General features: G+C 45.1%; 1 protein-coding gene across 1 annotated transcript in view; it reads left to right on the forward strand.

The window, feature by feature from the left end:
- Window positions 1–20,142, forward strand: part of LOC122367570 (relaxin receptor 2-like) — a gene marked incomplete at its 5' end in the record, with an annotated part of 62,662 nt that overhangs the window by 20,063 nt on the left and 22,457 nt on the right. The window contains 8 exons of the mRNA XM_043340797.1: window positions 81–152; window positions 594–665; window positions 1,049–1,120; window positions 1,360–1,427; window positions 1,685–1,849; window positions 2,048–2,193; window positions 6,531–6,687; window positions 7,017–7,146. Coding sequence (XP_043196732.1) covers window positions 81–152; window positions 594–665; window positions 1,049–1,120; window positions 1,360–1,427; window positions 1,685–1,849; window positions 2,048–2,193; window positions 6,531–6,687; window positions 7,017–7,146 — 882 coding nt within the window. The remainder of the gene's footprint in view (window positions 1–80; window positions 153–593; window positions 666–1,048; window positions 1,121–1,359; window positions 1,428–1,684; window positions 1,850–2,047; window positions 2,194–6,530; window positions 6,688–7,016; window positions 7,147–20,142) is intronic.

Genomic DNA, 20,142 nt, shown 5'->3' on the forward strand with positions numbered 1-20,142 from the left:
GCCTATAGCGCAACCGATCTACCCTCAGCAGCTGTAGGTACTCGGTCTGTGTCTGACGTTTCTTGTCGTCTGTTCGTCAGCTACCTGTCGGGGAACCGTCTGACGCTGCTGCACCGCTCCTGGTTCGTCACCACGCGGCGGCTCACGGTGCTGTAAGTGCTCACGGTGCTGTAAGTGCTCACGGTGCTGTAACTGCTCACGGTGCTGTGAGTATTCACGGTGCTGTAAGTGCTCACGGTGCTATAAAAGTGCTCACGGTGCTATAAGTGCTCATGATGCTGTAAGTGCTCACGGTGCTGTAACTGCTAACGGTGCTGTAAGTGCTCATGATGCTTACTGCTGAACACGGTTTAGGACTGAGCTCATTTGAATTAACGGCTGGCAAGGGCTGATGCTTGTCAATTTGTCAGTTAATGATAGGTGCTCTGACGTGGCATAGATGAGGTTGTCTTTATTGGGACTCATGTATTTTGAAGCGTGACTTAAAGACAACACTCAATATCCATATCCAATAACCATATCCATGCCTAACTATAGCATCCAATAGTATATCGATGACGCTGCTATTCTTACCTGGTTTTTATGTTTTCCAGCGATCTCGCCTTCAACAACTTCAGAACGTTCCCAGAAGATGGCTTTCACGATCTGATATCACTTTATTCCTTGTAAGTATCGCAAACACTTCTTTAAAAGCGTAATTCCTTTGACTGCCGTATTCAGTCGCTGAATCAGAATGTAAGATTGGGAAAATAAACAATAGTGTTTTCTGCTTTTATCTAAAATAGGAAAAATAAACAACAATGTTTTCTGCTTTTATCTCTATTTGCGCCGGAATTCGTTTGCATGCATTTGTAAATATACTGATATTTTTCCGCAATGCATCAAGAGCCTATAGAGCGATCAGTGTTGGAAAAAATATCAACCACATTTCACCTAGGTATTTACATTGCTCTCAGGACGCCATGATCCAGCGCAAGTTCCATATATTGGGTTCCCATAGACACTGTTTCAGTACTATCATCATTGCTAAATATGTTCTCTATTGCAGGGACCTGAACGGCTTGACCATAGACAACATCAGCGAAACGATGTGGTCTCCTCTACACGAACTCAGCAAAATGTAAGTTATATAGCACTCTGCACAGTTTGCTCATACCAAGCCGGCCAATGCAACGCTTCATGGATTCAATGTTGCAAAACATGATTACTCGTTTATTCGTATTCCTGAAGTGCGTGCTTATTGCGCTGTTTGCGGCATAACATAAAGTACAGATATGATTTTCATGAAGTGCTTTAGTGCTTTGTATTTTGCATATTTCTCATGACAAGGAATTATCACTACTTTTGTGTGGTTGGCAGACGTTTTGCCCGATTCTCCGATTGTGCCTACACCCCTCGAGTGAAGAACTGCGAGCCACGAACAGACGGTACGTGCCCAAAGTCAACCGTGATCGGTACTAAGGCTTTCTGATGTATGTACAGCAAAAAAGGCGAGAAGATCTCTTTAAATATCGTCTTTTGTTCATTCATCACAACAAAATCAAGCAACCATCCTTACGTTTTTGTGTTTTGTAAGCCCCACTAAGCCCATGCTTCTCCACTGCCCTCTTTAAACTTTCAAATTGTGATCCCTTGTCTTCCGCTCTGAGTTCACGACCAACTGAAGCTCCGTCCTCTGCGCAAGGCGTGTCCTCCATGGAACACCTACTGGACACCACCGTACATAAGGCCATGATCTGGCTGATAGCTCTGATGACCGTCACTGGAAACTTGGTGGTACTGTGGGGCCGTGGATTCCAGAGAGCCGACGATAATAAGAACGTCAGCGTACTCATCTGTAACTTGGCAGGTTAGTGGATCGGGGGAGAGGGAGGGAGAGAGAGGGAAGGAGAGGGAGAGGGAGAGAGAAATATGTCTATATGTAGAGAGAGAACGCGTGCTGCCTATGAGGTAGTTGCACGTGTTATAGACCGTGCAAACGGTAAATGTAGATTGACCCGATGTATAAACACTCCGCCTGCTTTACCACCATTTTATGTTCCGACAGTGGCTGATCTGCTGATGGGCATCTATTTGTTTGTGCTGGCCTTCAAAGATCTCGAGTACCGGGGCGATTATAACGAGCACGCTGCTCACTGGAGAGACTCACCACTGTGCGTCATCAGCGGTGTGCTGGCTATGACGTCATCCGAGGTAAGCTGGCCGTGACGTCATTATATGTGAGCTGCCTGATCGGCCGCTGAGGCTTCTGACCGGTGCACGGAGCAGTCAAGCTTTAGATATTTGTAGTTGTTTGGGTGTGTTGAGTTTCCGATCCTCTCTTCCCGGGCTGAAATGAAACAATATCAAACCAACAGCATTTTGTGTCAATTACGGCTTTAATTACCTACCTAAACGTACGCATCAGGCCTCATAGATATTTTACATGAACTGTGTTGCATAGGATGATGCATCATTCGTCTTTATATCCTGAAAGGAACAGTTATATGGTACGTCATTCATGCATTGTGTGACATTAATTAATCTTCAATAATGTATGTAAAGGCAATGAACATGATTATCTGGCAAACACTGCCTCTGTATTTCGCGGAAAGCAATATTCAGCTGGGAAGCGAGCGGGGAGTGATTTCAACAGATTGACATCAGGCTGAATAGTGAATATCCCTTTGGAGTCTGTGGTGCCGCAATAACCATCATCACAGGATTGTCGTCGTTGTGTTATACTGCCCTAGTAAAATGGTTGGCACAATATCAGGATGTGTTGAGGCAGGCCTGGACCCCTCATCGCCAGAGCCTTGCATCAGCAGCCACGATCTGGGAAAATGTCAATATAATGTTATCTACCAATCTCTTTCAATTATACAAGATTATTTGGAATAAAGCAACAAACTGAAGGAAATGTGGTACCTATGTAAGTGTGACGACTGAAATAATTAAATGAAACACATCAAATTGATGATAGGGTCCTCCATTCTTATGCAAAACAAAAAATGCCCATTTACACGTTTGGCAAACATCTGTGGCGGCGGGTTCTTCCTCTATTTATTTGCCTATATTCACACAGAATCGTGAGACATTCTTATGACTGGCTATCGGCACATGGTTTTCGTTTTCATGGGATTTGACGGCTATCTTGATTGGCCATATGTGTAAATACCCGCGAATTTGCTAACGGACGTAAAAGCTGCCAAATGGGGTTATCAGTGCTGCCAGACCCCCTGGCTGCCGTTGAAAAACGGTTACTGGTCTCATCAGCGCTCTTAGCGCCGTTATCGCCAGCCTCGAGGACGGAAAATGTCACCGCAGGCGGGTATTTTTAGTCGGGCCTTATCGACCCGCCAGGACCTGCGCTTTTCATGATGTTGCTGTGAGTAAAACAGGTAGTCATGTTTGGTACAGGAATTAATTACGCATTAGCCTCAGGTCCTCAATTACGCATTTGTTTCCACTGTAATCAAATACGTAACTAAATGATCCCGTCTGAGCACAATCCTTCACTGTGTTTTTTCTTTTTAACCATCACCTGCCGTCGTCCCCGCAGCGTCTATAATTTATTCCGTGTTTTCACTAAGGTACCCGGCGCTCCCGTCACCTTGTCAGTGTAATTAGGTTCCACGTTCGCCGTCAAACAGGCCGCGGCTCTCCTCCAACTCAACGGAAGACACAGGCGACTAACGAGATTGCAGAGCTAAACTGCAGAGCGTCCTCAGTCGTCTCAGTGCGAGCGAGTGCTGGACTGAACGGCTGCAGCGCAATCAGCGTTCTGCTCGTATCTCTCACTCATTCTCTCTCTCTCTCTCTCTCTCTCTCTCTCTCTCTCTCTCTCTCTCTCTCTCTCTCTCTCTCTCTCTCTCTCTCTCTCTCTCTCTCTCTCTCTCTCTCTCTCTCTCTCTCTCTCTCTCTCTCTCTCTCTCTCTCTCTCTCTCTCTCTCTCTCTCTCTCTCTCTCTCTCTCTCTCTCTCTCTCTCTCTCTCTCTCTCCTCTCATTGTCCTTGCGTATCTCTCTCATTCGTCGTATTTCTCTCGCTGGGTGTAAACGAGTGCTAATGGGCGCTTTCAGCTGAGTGGAGAGCCTCTCCAGTTGTTGTGATAAGGGGACACGGACGTGGTAGTTGCCTCCGGCCATCCCAGTGGGAAAATCAGCATCAGTGGCGGACTCTATGTCCGTTCCGTCACCATTTCGCCGGGAGCTGCCCCATGCTGATAGTGCTTGAAGCCTGGGTGATTATGGGCAGCTGCGACCTGGCCGGAAAGATATCTTTCATAAAGGTGGATTTCGAACGGAAGGTGCCGATGAGAAGTGAAAGGAACGTTAAACATTCAAGAAGATTGAATGTTTTTGTTAACACTGTTAGCAAACATCCACTGAATGCCACTTTTATGATTATTACAACTACAAGTGAGCTTTAAGTAACTACTGTAGATTAACCCGCGCGGGGCTGGGGTCTCCAGCCGAACGCGCGGGGCTGGGGGAGGGAGGGGGTAAATTTTACCCCCCCCCCCCCCCTGTTATCTCCCGAACTAATGGTCCGATTTGGAAAATTCAAACGCCAATCGAAAGATCTCATCACGAACAACTATAAACATGCACTTAATTTAAAGTTTGAGGTCAAGGTCAAGGTCAGGTCAAGGGTACAAATTGCAAGTTTCTACAGTATCGGCCTTGCACCGTAGTTGCCGAAGAATGGACTGAGACTGATTGCCCAAAACGTGTTCTTAGACTACCAAGACAATATTCGTTGTATACAATGTCATTCAAAGGTCAAGGTCAAGGTCAGGTCAGGTCAGGTCAGGTCACCAAAAACATAATATAGAAAAGGGCATGTGCGACACATGTTTTATGGGTCATTTTACTCATAGAATTCAATAGGCACACTCAATAAGTGATATGGACCACCTCTGGATGAATTTCAGGTCGAGGTCAGGTCAAGGTCAGGTCAAGTGAGGTCAAATTTTGAAGTTGGTTGTTAAGGCCTAAAAAGGTGTCTATCTGATACAGTTTTTCACGGCGAATCGAATGGTGCTATTTTTGTTTCCGTACAAGGTCTAGAACATCCAAAAAAATCATTTTTCAAAATTTTTGTGTGTCGTGACGTCATAAAATTTTGAATAACTCCCACATTTTTGAACCGATTCTTCTAAAAATTGGTATGTAGGTGCACATAGAACACTTCTCTGACATATATTCCGGTTTTTTCGATACACTCAAAATTTTGGATTTTATAACTATTTTCCCAAAAAAGTCAGTTTTTTGAAAACATTTGGGCCAAAATCCAAAAGTTTCAAAAAACCGAGATAGCCATTTGATAGACAAGGTAGAAAGACGTATAACCTTTTTGTTACGTCTTGATTCCTTTAAAAATGAAGATGTTAGCGGCGTTTGAAATTTTGCCGTTTTTGAGGCGAAAATGGCGAACATGACGTCACTAAAACGTCAATTTCTCAAAAAGTTTCCGACGGATTTCGCTCAAATTTTCAGGGAACGTGTCAAATTGATGTAAGAAAAGGTACTGAAAGTTTGGCGGCGCTGCGCGCCGCCGTTTTTGCGATATTGCCAAAATTCGCGAGGGGGGTAAAATTTACCCCCCCCCCCCAGCCCCGCGCGGGTTAATGTTCGATTTTATATCCTTGTCAGTTGTCACAGCGTTACGTAATCAGATCTGACTTTTGCCTCGTGCCGATCAATGAACCCAGCTCAGTACGGTGCCGGAGTTCCTGGAAATGTTCCTAAGGGCGGTCACGAAAAGTTTTGCAAAGGCATTCACTTATTGATGCAAAACTTGTAGATGCAGCCGCAGCCATTTGTTCCTGAAAGGCTATATCCTCCCTATGTGCCATGGAACTTCGTGTTCGGGTCAGCAGCGGCGACTCTTGGCTCGCTCCATTCTCGATAAAATAGTTCAACACTCTGGTTCCATTTCTGGAATAGCTTAAAAATGGATTGTTGCATGTCAAATATTTTTATGTTGTCTTCGTGTAAAGGCTGAAACAGACTCTTTCCGCAGTCAGGAAATCGCATGCGAGAGCCTATTCAAATACCTTACAATCCATCCCGCATCAAACGCGTGCGGGAGGTGCGTACGATTGATGCGAGCGTGATTTAATGTATTTGAATAGGCTCTCGCATGCGATTTCCTGACTGCGGAAAGAGTCTGTTTCAGAGGCGTAGCCATTTCATCCGCAGTCAAGCCATGTCAACTGTCAGGCTGTTAGGCTAGGAGTTAGATGACACAAGCTGTATTATTTAAGTTGTTTCTAAGTTCCACTTGTTTGCTTAATTTCTTGATAATGCTTAATTAGTTTACAGTTATTTTATATTCATTGTAAATTCAAGTCTAGTACTTGCATAATAAATCACTCGTATCAAATTATGGAAGGTCAGAAATAGTCGAGTAACGTTTGGCTTCCTTTAATGGTACAACTCAGCCACATTAGCATTAAGGTCGCTTGACATCCCCGTCTCTCCTGTTTTTTTCATCATCTATCCACCATCCACCAGAACTGACGTTAGTTCCGATTTCGGCCGACAGGTGGCGGTGATGATAATGACGTTCATGTCTGTGGACCGGTTTCTGGCCATCGTGTACCCGATGATCCGACAGAGAGCCAGTAACCACATGTCGCGCACGGTGCTGGGCTTCATGTCGGTCATCTGGACGGTCGGCCTGATCATCGCCCTCGTGCCAGGTGGGTACGACGGGGCCAGACTGTCTGCTGCGGCCGAGTAGAGAATAACAAAATGACGATAAACCTGACTTAGCCGTAACAAATCAGATATCAATAACAACTTACCTTTTTATTGAATGCATCGGAAAGAAGCAAAAAAAAAAACTTCTGTTGAATTCGCCTCTCAATGGACATTGGACACTGCCTGTTGGCGCTATTGTGAAGTAAACATCAAACAATAAACAACGAAGACTAAGTGTTATTCCGGTAACTAGAACCTGACTCCAATTAACCTAAATCGGTTAAAAGTTATCTCCTCTGAGTGACCTTCATTTCTTTGCTGACCACAGTCTTCTACTGGAGAAGCTACAGCACCTTCTACGGCATCAACGGCATCTGCTTCCCCCTGCACGTCCAGCGACCGGACTTTGTCGGCTGGAAGTACTCGGCATTCATCTTCCTCGGCATCAACGTCTTCAGGTAAGTCTCCAGTGACAGCTACAACTCTGTCACTGGAGTGTCCCTTCAAGGTTCTAATGTTTAATTGCAGGTATCGATTGGACTGTGTACCTATTCAGGATCGTATTTGATTGAATACGGACTTGATTGAAATTATGATTAATTTTTGGTTAGTTGGTAGGCATCAAAAGGCATTCTTCAACAATAAACATGTGCTAAAGAATCTTATCAACACTCGGCTCACCGGCTTCCATTATTTTTCATCAGATCTCTCGCCGCAATGCATTTTTGCACTTGTTAACTTGCCCTATAGATTACTATCGTGCCTTGCTCCATGCCTTCGTTCACCGGCACTTTAGAGGCAGAGACCGGCGCGGATTTGCTAGCGGTCGCCATGGAAACGCGTTTCAGTGTTCCATCGCGTACCCTGGCGTGCCCAGTGCTCGGCCATGAATCCGACGCTGAAATTTCTGTTGTCGCACTGCTTCCGAGACTGGATTACGTCCGTGACGACCGGGGCAGGGTGGAGGCATCAGGCAGGGTGGGTGGAGGGTGCTACTTCCACTCATCGTCCGACTCGCCACGTGCCTGCAGGTGCCACAGTCGAGCGCCTTACCGGGCGCATCAGTGACGTGGCCACGCCTGTTGGTACTTATGGATGGCTGCAAAGACGTGCTAGAGGATTGCTAGGGCCAGGCTTTCATATCTTAGTTCTTTTCTCATTCACGGCAACTTTTAATGCGATAATTGGAAAGGATTTACATAGAGACAAATACTCATGTTACGCCTAAACATTAATTGGGTGAAAGCGTTACTGATTTATATTCTTCTTTTATAATGCAATGCCATTTTTATCCACTATACCTCGACCTGAGTGGTGTTAGGCCGCCGTTTTTTTTAGCACATTGCCAACTGCTGGCGTTTCTTACCACCACATTGGTGAAAAGCATGAAAAGCATGTGGTCTGCAGTGTTCACTAGGGAGAGGCTGAACAGTGTAAACATATTTATCCAATATAAGACCGAACCGACAGTATGTTGATCAAATCGCCACCAAACAGTCCAACGATTTCAGGATGCGTCTGGAAAATAATGTAATGTTAACCTTATAAGTTGGATATCAATTGCTAAGACCAAAAGCTGCCGAACACCTTTGTACCGATGTAGAAAATTACCACACGTGCTCGATGTAATCAGTCTTTGATCAGCGATGCAAAGCTGGCATATATTTACAAATAGCTCGCCCTGCGCTGATGGGAGCCGTGAGACTGAAGGGCTGCGATGTGGGCAGCTCAAGTAAAGGCCGCCGTCCACTGGTTAGGCGCACAATATGCGCGTAATCGTTAAGTACCTACCTAGTGCACAGTGAAAACTTGAAGTGTTTTAAGTCGTCATGAGTATTGAGTAGTAATGTAATCTTGAGTCGTTAGCGCATGATTCGACGCCCAACAGACGTCGAATTGTCAGCAGAATGCGATTCATCGTGCATTCGGCGCTGAACCGCATTCGGCGCGCAGCCTATAGACTTCAATGTTAAATTCGGGGCGCACTAAACGAGTGGATGGCGGCCCTAAGTGGAGAGCCTGGATGCCAGCCACTTACTTAAAGTGCCTACCTATTTAATTAAATTTTATTTTATTGCAGTGTTTACAACTTCTCCGATTTCTAATCACATGCACTATTTAAAATTCATGTCACCCAACAACTTTTACTATCAACAATGGTCACTGCGCAGTATATAATTACCCAGTGTTGTAAGTACTGTCTTGCAGACATTTCAGCACTTATTTGCAGTTCTGCACTCATTTCCTCTGCGCAGCAGCCCATCGAGGCTGCTCAGTTTTTCGTAGTTCGTGTTCTAATCTGGTCGGAAACTGTAGCTGTCAGTGGTGTTTACCCTCTGTCGGCTCGCTGTCAGATTCGGATGGGATCGGCGGTACAGGAAGCGCGCAATACTCTCCCTCTGTTAGCTGGACCCCGCTCAGCTGGATACTCGGAGCAGAGGGGCTGGGACGTTAGCGCGGGCGCAGTTCCGTAGAACTTGATTGGAGGAATTCGCTGCTTATTACACAGATCTTCGAATGACGAGCTTTTTTGGTAATAGTGACTCTTCTGTCACTACTACAACTTTTTACACTTAAGTAGAAAAATATCTACAAGCTACCTATGGGACATGTAAACCGAAGGAGCACCATTTTAACCCTCGCCGGACCTATTGGTTTTCTACATACGCGCCGGCCGAGGGGGGGGGGGGGGGGGGCGGGTACGACCCCCCCCTCGCTGTTTTGGGGCTAGCGCGTCGCAGAAAAAACGAGCGTGTGCGCCGTTACGAGACGCAGAGATTGGTACCCGATTTTAAGGTCCTAGGTCAACCGGTGACCTCTGAGGTCAGGTCAAGTGCCCCAAGGTACGGTTCAGTTTTTGGTGAATAACTTCGCAAAAAACGGCCGCAGAGCGCCGATTTTGGCAGCATCGTGTTCGTCTCGCTCAGGCGCGTCGAATGATATACTTTTTGTCCGGGTCAGGTCAACTTGGGGTGTTGACCTCAGGTCAAGGTCAAGTCAGCACCCCCAGGTCACGAAGTTGGTCGAAAGAGGTCATGTCGCATATCATTCGATTCGGTAGGTCTTCCTGAGTCCATTGGTGGCTTTCCCGACTCGCTAGCTCAATTTGATCAAGAGTTATTGACGAAAAACTAATATGACCTTGATGACGTCATAAATGACGTCACGCAAGGTCAACATTGCAAAAGTGACGCATCTAACCTTGCAAGGAGTGCATCAAATCACGATTCTGTGTGCTTGAGATAGTTGGAGATCGTTCCCGGCGCCAGAATAGCAGTTTGAATTTTTCCCCATTGACTTATAATGGTGAGGTCACGAAAATGACCTGACCTCATATGACCTTTAGGAAAAATCCGAGATATACAAATTGTGGGACTCATAATGGATACTAGACCCTGCAAGTTTCATTTCCCTGTGACATCTCCTCTGGCAGTGAGGGCGTTGCGAAGTTGCGACATCTGAAGACCGTGCAGAGGTTCACTTATGACGTCATAGGTCAGTGACCTGACCTAACCCAAAAATGCGGTTGGTGTCAAAAGATCCGGCTTGGATCAAAGGTCAGGTATGTCAAGTTTCAGCTCTCTATCGCCAGCGTGTTCGGAGCTATCGCGAAAAAACCCTATGGGGGGCGGCACCCGCCCCCCCCTCGGCCGGCGAGGGTTAACTGAGTACGCTTTTGTTAGAAACGCCATCGCGCTGAACGAACACCGCAAACACATGCTACTTTTGTGGGGTAGCAGTATTGTGAGCAGAATAACTTACCTACGCCTGAAGCGTCTGTACAACCGACAGTCGGCTTTATTACGGAGCGAGCGAAGCGAGCGTAGTCTTTCCTTAGATTAACGGAAATTTCTGAGTATGAGCGGCCGGCCGGCCGGCCGGCCGTGGTCACGCTTTTGCGAGGCTTATATCTCAGCAACCACTTGACCGATTTACATGCGGTAATTTTTGTAGGGTAGCTTCATTCCTTCTACCAAGTATTGGACTATTCCCGATGCATGTGGGTGACCCCTTATGCACGTGCCACGTGCAAAACGAAGAGGTGTCCGTTTTGTAATTGTTGCAATATCTCGGTAACTACTTGGCCGATTGCGCTGAAAGTTGGCATGTAGGTAGGCACCCACTAGGCACTGCATATCCATGTGCCAGAGTTGGGGTGCTGCTGCACGTGCGCACGTGCAGGGGTCGATTCCAGATCTCGAGAACGGCTGGACCGATGGCGCTCAAATTTGGTACATGGCTAGGGACCGGTTAGTAGGGTGCCGTGCAAAAGTCAGTTGGGACCCATTTTGCACGTGCGCACGTGCAGGGTGCCGCTTCCAGATCTCGAAAACGGCTGGGCCGATTGTGCTCAAATTTGGCACATCGCTAGAAACCGGTCAGTAGGGTGCCGTGCACAAGTCAGTTGGAGGTACCCCCTCGAAATTTCGCACGTGCAAGATTCACCCCTTCGCTCGCTCCGTTAGTCGCCCCAAAAGGCGCTATACTGGTATAACTATATATTAGCCACATTCACGACGGGCTATCCGGCGAGTGCACCTAATTTGACCAAATCTGCACCGAATCTCTTTTACAGCAAATATCTTTATTTTTCGAATTTATTTCAGTGTGTTAACCCGCGCCCCGCTGGGGGGGGCAGAATCTGCCCCCCTCCCGTTTTTCGCCAATAACTTCTCAACGCGTTACGCCAGCGACGTCAAACTTTCAGGACCTTATCATACATCAATTTGACACGTTCCCGGAAAATTTGAGCGGGTGAGACTAAATGCTTACTTCGAAATCTAAGCTGCGTTGCGGCATTGGCGGTTATGTGCGGCGTGTATGCCGCATGATTAGTAAGCGGCGACCACTAAATTAAAAATTCAATAGCTTCGACCTGTTTTCAATGGATAACACTGCATACCAAAAATGTCCATCGCTCTCGTCATAGGATATTTAGATTTAAATAACTAACTTATCTACATCATTGTTTTGAACCAAATTAATACTCAGCCGCGAACGTATAAGGTATAACCCCTTGCCGTTTCGCTCCTGATCAAGCTAGAGCTTCGCGGAAAAAACGAGCGTGTTGCCCGTGACGAGAGAAAGCCGATGATACCCAATTTTAAGGTCCTAGGTTATCGGTTGACCTTCCAGGTCAGGTCAATGACCCAAAAGGCGGGAAAATTGGGACCTGTTAGAACGTCGTAGTGTGGCTGCTATGGGGTTTTTCGGGGTGCTGATCACGAATATCATACTAGTTTTGATCACAGATGATGTCATCATTCATTTAGGCCAGGTCGGGTTAGGTCAGGTCAGGTCAACCAGTAGAGGTCCTGCCAGGTATTTGTAGTAGGTGTCAACCGCCTCTGACAGCCTCGTAACATGTTACGAAGGCACCAAAACTACTTTGTAAACGTTCATGTGGTTGCTTAATTCGAATTCAGCTCGAAAAAACTGACCTAGAAACATTTCAAACTCGAAAAAGTGAACCGAGGTCACCAAAGGTCAATGACCTGACCTGACCTTCAGGTGACCTTGACACCCACCCTAATGCATGGGGGCAACATCATATCACATGTTTGAACGCTTGAAACCACGAAAAGACTGCAAACGCGCTGCTAATGCGAGCCGACATACGCTGAATCGCGGTTCCGGCCAAACATGGTCTCGAAAAGTAGGTCACAGGTCAAAGGTCATTTGGGTCAGGGTCATGAAATTTTCAGGATGGGTGTTAAATTGATCAATGCGAGGGTACTGAAAGTTTCGTCGCGATCAGCCGCTTTTTAAGCGAGTTATTCGCGAAAAACCTTAGGGGGGTTGCATCAACCCCCCCCCCCCTGTGCGGGCGAGGTCATGTTTTGATAGCAAGACTGAAACAGACTTTTTTGGGTAGCCAGGAAATCGCATGCCAGAGCCTATTCAAATTCTTTTATCGGCCTTTATATGCACCAGTCGCATACAGGTACGGGATTTAGCATACGATTTCCAGACAATCGAACGACTGTTTGGAGACAACAAAGGAAGGAATGAGTGAGTTAAGTTGAAAGTATTAATTTGGTTCAAAATGATGATGTAGATAACCTAGTTATTTAAAGCTGAATATCTTATGACGAGAGCGGTTGGCATTTTTGGTATGCAGTGTTATTCATTGAGAACCGGTCGGAGCGTTTGAGTCTTTAATTTAGTGGTCGCCTCTTACTAATCATGCGGCATACACGCCGCACATAACCGCCAATGCCGCAACGTAGCTTAGATTTCGAAGTAAGCATTTAGTCCCACCCATTTGAGCGACATCCGTTGAAACATTTTTGAGAAAATGACGTTTTAGTGATGTCATGTTCGCCATTTTCGCCTCAAAAATGGCAAAATTTCAAACGCCGCTAACATCTTCATTTTTAAAGGAATCAAGACGTAACAAAAAAGGTTAGGGGAAGTTGGGGCAATGCCGGAGTTGGGGCAAAGCCGAAATTCGAGATATTTCTAAAACCGTACGACATGGATGCCACGTCTCAGTGATGCTCTGAAGCTTAAGTGACTACAATTATCGCATGTTTGTTACGAGTTGTCATTTGGAATACTTCGGCTGTGAGGGCGCCAAAAGCGTTTTCAAGGTACGTTTCCCTTGTACTACATGCGCCTTTGAAGCTGCATTTCTTACTCATTATGCTACCGTTTGTCTGGCCAATTCGGTCAAGTAATCTTCAGCATGTCTTTGCATAAGTGTGCTGCCGATTTGAAATTTATACAGCACGTTTAAAAGTTATGGGCCTGCAAATGAAAGTATGGCTGGCTGGGGTAATGCCGAAAACGTGCAATTACGCACGTTAAAGCACGCTACGTGGACTTTACTGCTGTAGAATAGCAACGCGTATTTTTAGTCAAACAAATTACACTTTCAGCCGGCACAACGGCCTGTTACCTGTAAGGAATGATTTACCTAGTATTTTTTTATTATATCACACAATTATAACTTCCAGTGTGCACCAAGCGTCCTCAAGCTCTTAAAACGCGTGTCAGCTTTGATGAATTGTGGATAAAGTTTAAGATAAATTGGCAAAACATCAATGTCGGCATTCCTCGTAGATCATTTATCCCATTTTCGGCTTTCCCCGCAGTCCGGGGCAACGCCGAAAAAGTCAGTTCTTTGATATTTTTAGTTTTTGCGCTTAACGGTATGCGAATTCATCAAATGCGCCTGGTATGTTTGAAAGACAAAAGACTGGCCTCTCGAATGACGCCAACAAGAATAGCTTATGTTGTCTACCTTGCGTGCTACGGGCGTCAGAAAAAAAGTATTCGGCGTTCCCCCAACTTCCCCTATACGTGATTCTACTTTGTCTATCAAATGGCTATCTCGGTTTAAAAAAAATTGGATTTTGGCCCAAATTTGTTAAAAAAACTGACTTTTTTGGGAAAATATTTATAAAATCCAAAATTTTGAGTGTATCGAAAAAACCGGAATATATTCAAAGAAGTGGTCTATGTGCACCTACATACCAATTTTTAAAAGTATCGGTTAAAAAATGTGGAAGTTATTCAAAATTGTATGACGTCACGACACACAAAAACTTTGAAAAATGATTTTTTTGGAAGTTCTAGACCTCGTACGAAAACAAAAATAGCACCATTCGATTCGCCGTGAAAAACTGCATCAGATAGACACCTTTTTAGGCCTTAACAACCAACTTCAAAATTTGACCTCACTTGACCTGACCTTGACCTGACCTCGACCTGAAATTCATCCAGAGGTGGTCCATATCACTTATTGAGTGTGCCTATTGAATTCTACTATATGAGTAAAATGACCCATAAAACATGTGTCGCACATGCTCTTTTCTATATTTTGTTTTTGGTGACCTGACATGACCTGACCTGACCTTGACCTTGACCTTTGAATGACATTGCATGCAACGAATATTGTCTTGGTAGTCTAAGAACACGTTTTGGGCAATCAGTCTCAGTCCATTCTTCGGCAACTACGGTGCAAGGCCGATACTGTAGGAACTTGCATCTTGTACCCTTGACCTGACCTTGACCTGACCTCTGACCTACTTAAGCCAAAAATGGGCTCTTAAGATCCGCCTTGTTGAGAGCTTTCGATTGCCGTTTTCCCCGTCTTTCTACGACCATCGGTTCGGAAGTTAGACAGGGGGGCAGAATCTGCCCCCCCCCCCCCCCCCAGCAGGGCGCGTATGGCTGAATAGCCCAGCGGGGCGCGGGTTAATCGATGATGCTTTTTGATAATATGGCAAAGCAGGCATATAAGCAATTAGTGCAACCCTAGCTGATAACTACTAAAGGTCTGGCCACACTATGCGTTTTCTGCGTGCGTTTTTTGCGGGTTTGCGGGTTTTGCGTAATATCGTTCTAGAATAAAAAAAAACGTTATTACGTTTTGTGATGTTTTTTATATCAAATTTTAGTTAATATAAGAGTTATGTTAACTTACTTACATAACTAATGCACAACTAATGTAAAAGTTGTATTATTTATAACTTTTTTCTAGAACGATATCACGCAAAAAAACGCAAACCCGCAAAAGAAAACCCACGCAGAAAACGCATATTGTTGCCAGGCCTCAAGAGACACACTGAACCTAATGTGACCAAATCTGCACCTAATCTGCACCATACTCGTATGTGCACCAAATGTGTACAAGATGGCCGTCGTGAAAACGGCTAATGACTCGTAACATGTTTTGGGCTTAATTTGATTGAAGTGATCGGTAACATGCCAATAGTTTGCTAGCATACAAACTAAATAACTCAAACAATGCCGAAGCTATTCTGTGTTGTGAAAATAAGGCAACGAGTCCTGCTTTTTTATTTACCGATTAATTTGATATGATATTGTTAGGCTAGTAACTGGGATCAAACTTGTTGGAGTTCACTAATCAGAGGCCATAGATGGCCACCACTCACCAGTCAGAGTTGCAAGATGAAATTAAACTGCCTGCAAAACTAGTCCTCGGGCTCTAATGCTGTAAGCAACGCCACAGATGCATAACGGAAACTTTTTAACTTTTCATAAATGAATCATCAAACTTTTTTATCAACGCACACTACTTACCTGCGCAATTGCATATTTCATGGCATATGCGAAGTCGATATAAGCACATCAAAAGCGCACGCAGTAAATGCACCAGTACTCATGGGGCTGCCAAACTTCTGAAATTATGACAAAGTCGCGGCACTTTGCTGACAACGTGACCGAGGCCCAAATGACCTCGCCGCGCTTGTCCAACTTGGGGGCTCCCGTCAATCGTCTCTCTCTCTCTCTCTCTCTCTCTCTCTCTCTCTCTCTCTCTCTCTCTCTCTCTCTCTCTCTCTCTCTCTCTCTCTCTCTCTCTCTCTCTCTCTCTCTCTCTCTCTCTATCTCTCTCTCCCTGTCTGTCTTCTCTCTCTCTCTCTCTCTCTCTCTCTCTCTCTCTCTCTCTCTCTCTCTCTCTCTCACTCTCCCTCCCTCCTAATTGATTCACAGTTTGGCCTTTTCTGGCCGTAATCAATCATTGCCATTGGCCATCCGTCCCCTGCACCAGTGGGTGGGTATATCTGCCATGATCGGTACGATCGCTTATGCCTCTCCCGACCCTTATGATTATCCCAGGGGAATCCGTAGAAGCCAGTCCTAAGCGAAGTTCTCTTACAACGATAAGTTGACGGAATTGGTGGAAGTGGATTGAAGACTTCACTCAATCCAGTCGCCAAAACAGTCAAGAAGGGAGAACGACCACGCATATTGCCTGCGGTGAAAAGCTAGACCATCGTTGTCTCCGGGGCTTTGTGTCTGCGCATCTGTGCGCGCCTATTGACTATTGCGACTGCTGTAAGACTTGTAAAGTTTTGAGTGGACTACTGTGCAGGTGAACTTTTGCTAAAACTTACACAATTGCTTACGAGTTACGACCCACAAAGTTCAACAGACAACTTCGGATTCGCTGAAGAGGGTACGAAGAACATTGTTTAATTATCGTATAGTCCGATTAATTGTCCAACACACAATTTCCGATGATGCGATATTGCCTTCTAAGAAAAACGTCATAATTACCCCGTTTACATGAGTCAGCGAAAATGACGTTTAGAACGGATATTTCCGTTTAGCGAAAAGTGCGCAAGTTTCGACTCATGTAAACTGGTTTGGGCGCGCAAAAATGACGATTACGCGGAACGGAAATATCCGATGAATTAATGGGAAATATCCGTTTAGGACGTCAGGCCTAAACGGATTTTTTGCGCATCTAGCAGAAAATGACATGAATATGCATGTTTTATAGATGAAATTTTTTAGTTTACACATCAAAATACATGTTTATGTTGAATGGTAGGTCTAATGACAATGAAATCCACTTTTTGCCCCTGATTTCGCGCCATTGTGGCAGATTCATGAAGTACCTACATAAGTGTTGAGAGGAACGTCCTATGCTTCAAAACGGAAGCATTCTAGTTGAGGGGTAATTTCCTTATTTCTTAGATTCAACAATCAGGGTTCAATTCCAGGGCAACCAACATAGCCTTCCCAGCCAGTCGCTCCCTATAGCCACTTGGAACAGCATGGTAGTGCCATTTAGTGCTTAGTACACTGGATATGATGCTTGATTTATTTTGCTTTAGTACATGCTCCCAAAAATGTTCTCTACCTAGGTACTGCAAACTTCCTAGCAGTGATTCAGATAACTTATGCTTCAGCGAACAGCCACCAGACGGCAGGGCACGCAGGCTGGTTGAGACAGGAACTTGGCTGCATGCCAAAATATACACAAGACACACAGCCAAATTTACTCAGTGACATTGCCATCTGCCCCCCCCCCCCCACCAATATTTAAATGTTCTTAGATAATTGTTCCAAAGAAGTAGATTCTTCAGTGGTGGGAAGGCCTCTGAAAGTTTGGTTAATCTCGGGTGGTGGAAGCAGGTAGGTACCTGGCAAGTTTTGTGGAATTTGTAGAATCATACCTAACCTTACCTACCAACCTAACTTTCAACCTACCATCCTTCAAACACACCTACATGCCTACAACCTATCATACCAAACTACTTCCTACCAATCTACAAGGTCAACCAACCTACCAAACCACATAGGTACCACTCGGACTTCATCTTCACATCTTACCTGGTGTGATTGAGAGTGGATTATTCTATGCATTTTGAAAATTGCACTGATAGTGTCTCAAAGTTTGGTGGTGAGTAGATGTAACTTCTGATATGAATAAAACACATGGAACTGATGGATCCTGTGTTGCACTCGACAGTCAAGCAATGCAATGCACAGCACAGGTCACATCTACTACACAATTCACCTAGTACTGATCTGACCCCTGTCTTTGAAGAACTGAGCAGCTAAAAGCAAAACATGAAAATAAAGTGCTGGAATATTCAAGTGCTTCAAATGTGTTAACCAAAATGTATGCACAATCCCGCACCACCCACTTTCATACCAATGTTTTCTGAAGTGTGGCACCATCCTGCACATCCTTTCATGCATTTTCATTTTGTCAACTTACTGGAGGTCAATCATGATGATCTATGACTATTATGAGCTGTCTTAGCCTTTTTCTGAAACCAAAAAGACTTTCAATATAGATGTGCGCTTCAATGTTGTCCAAGACCTCAATTGTTTTCTTGCTTTCTGACAGTTAATCACGCTTCTTTTACAGCACACAAGTAAAATAATGGCTTGTGCCATGATTATTTCTAATTCTACATACAAAACTTAAAAGAATCAAGTAAATTAAGCCTAAAACAAGCACAAATAATGCTTGATAGGAGCTGCGCCAGACATGTAAAAATGCGCAAAATATCCGTATTTTTCGGGCTGCCGGCGTAAAGGGAATTATCCGTTCCGGAACGGATTTTTCCGATAAGGCTCATGTAAACGGGTGCAGTTATTTTTTTACATCTTAGTTTTTGTTTACGCGTTTTTAGACGTTTTTCGGCGCACTGTTGTTGAAGTTATACAGGCCTATTTTACAGCTATTTTTGATTCACAAAACTGCTGCAATTTTAGAACTTTTTTTGCATATTTTGATCGAATTGGAATGCATTGAAAGATTTTTATTCTTAAATATTGAATGCGAATATAATAACAATGTTAATCGAGCCACGCTCGTAGCGAAATATTACGAATCAATGATAATAACAGTAACCGACAGAAAATATGTAGTTACCGCGATTGTATGATAATACTATATATTCCGCGTGAAATTGACAGGAGATACCACAACAATAATAGCGTAAACAAATATTGAAATAACTGAAAGCTCATAATACCCGCTTAGCACTGCTTGGCCATTTTCTTCGAACATTAAATGCTTAGCTTACCATGCAATAACATCTGAAGATATGAACTTGAACCTCGAAAAGCGAGTTGTCCAGTTTTAGTCTCAGTTTGTGCGGTACTGGGATACATTCATTATCAGTGAATCAAATAAAAATTGTCCGGGGCATCACGCTGTGATTATATGAACCAGTTAATATGTATACAGTCTAGTTATTGGCCAAACGTAACGGCCACGGACCGTAGGTTGACGACCCCGAAATTTAGCGAAATGAAGTATGGGTTCAAGCAGTTTAAATAATGCTGGTGCGTGGAGTTGAATAGTGATGTAAATGTGGCCACAGTCTACAAACACGATAACAAATATCGATTGCGCTTCTCTCAACCAGAGCCATGCTCGTTCTTGCTCATGAAACAGTGCATCCCCATAAAATGAAAAGTCTGAACGAATGCATTCAGGTTCCCAGTAAACATGACGACGTCGGCCCGACGTCGGCCCAACGTCGGTTCAACCTCGTCCCGACATCGGCTGGACGTCTGATATGTCCGCATGTTCCGACGTCCAGCCGAAGTCCAGCCGACGTCGAGCCGACGTCGGGCCGAGATCGTTCGCCGAGGTTGACGAGATCGTTTGTCGTTGGACCGACGGGGCCGACGTCGGCATGTTTATTGGGACAACGCGCCAAAAATATCAACCGGTGGCGGGATTCGAGCCCCCCAGTCGCCGACGTCGGCATGTTTACTGGGATAACACGCCAAAAGCGTCAGCCGGCGATGGGATTCGAACCGAGTGTCATTCGAACGCGAGGTTAGTGCGCTAACCACTACACCACGCAGCCAGCTAACGAATTAGGTTTGTTTTGTTGGGTTATGCCCTTTCGGTCTGACAAGACCATTTCAGAGCCGGAAAGATCATAGGATGGAGACATTGGTCTTCTTGGCGAGCACCCTGGGTCCAGTCATATAGAGTCCCTGGTCCCATTGCTGTTACGTGACACTTATTGGAAAGGGCGACCCCACAATGGGTTCATATAGCCACTCTTATACACCTGCACCAACGTTTCCCAAAGTGTCCCTTTGATAAGTGGCACTTTGGCAAAGTGACACTTGCCGACTGGCCTTTCTATATGAACTGGGCCCGGCCCTGGTGGGTTGCTGGGGCTGAGCCTGACCAAAGGATAGGCCGAGCAGCCCCCAAG

This window comes from Amphibalanus amphitrite, unplaced genomic scaffold (assembly GCF_019059575.1).
Source record: "Amphibalanus amphitrite isolate SeventyFive unplaced genomic scaffold, NRLGWU_Aamphi_draft 000878F_arrow, whole genome shotgun sequence".
In the NCBI taxonomy this organism is placed as follows: Eukaryota; Metazoa; Arthropoda; class Thecostraca; order Balanomorpha; family Balanidae; genus Amphibalanus; species Amphibalanus amphitrite.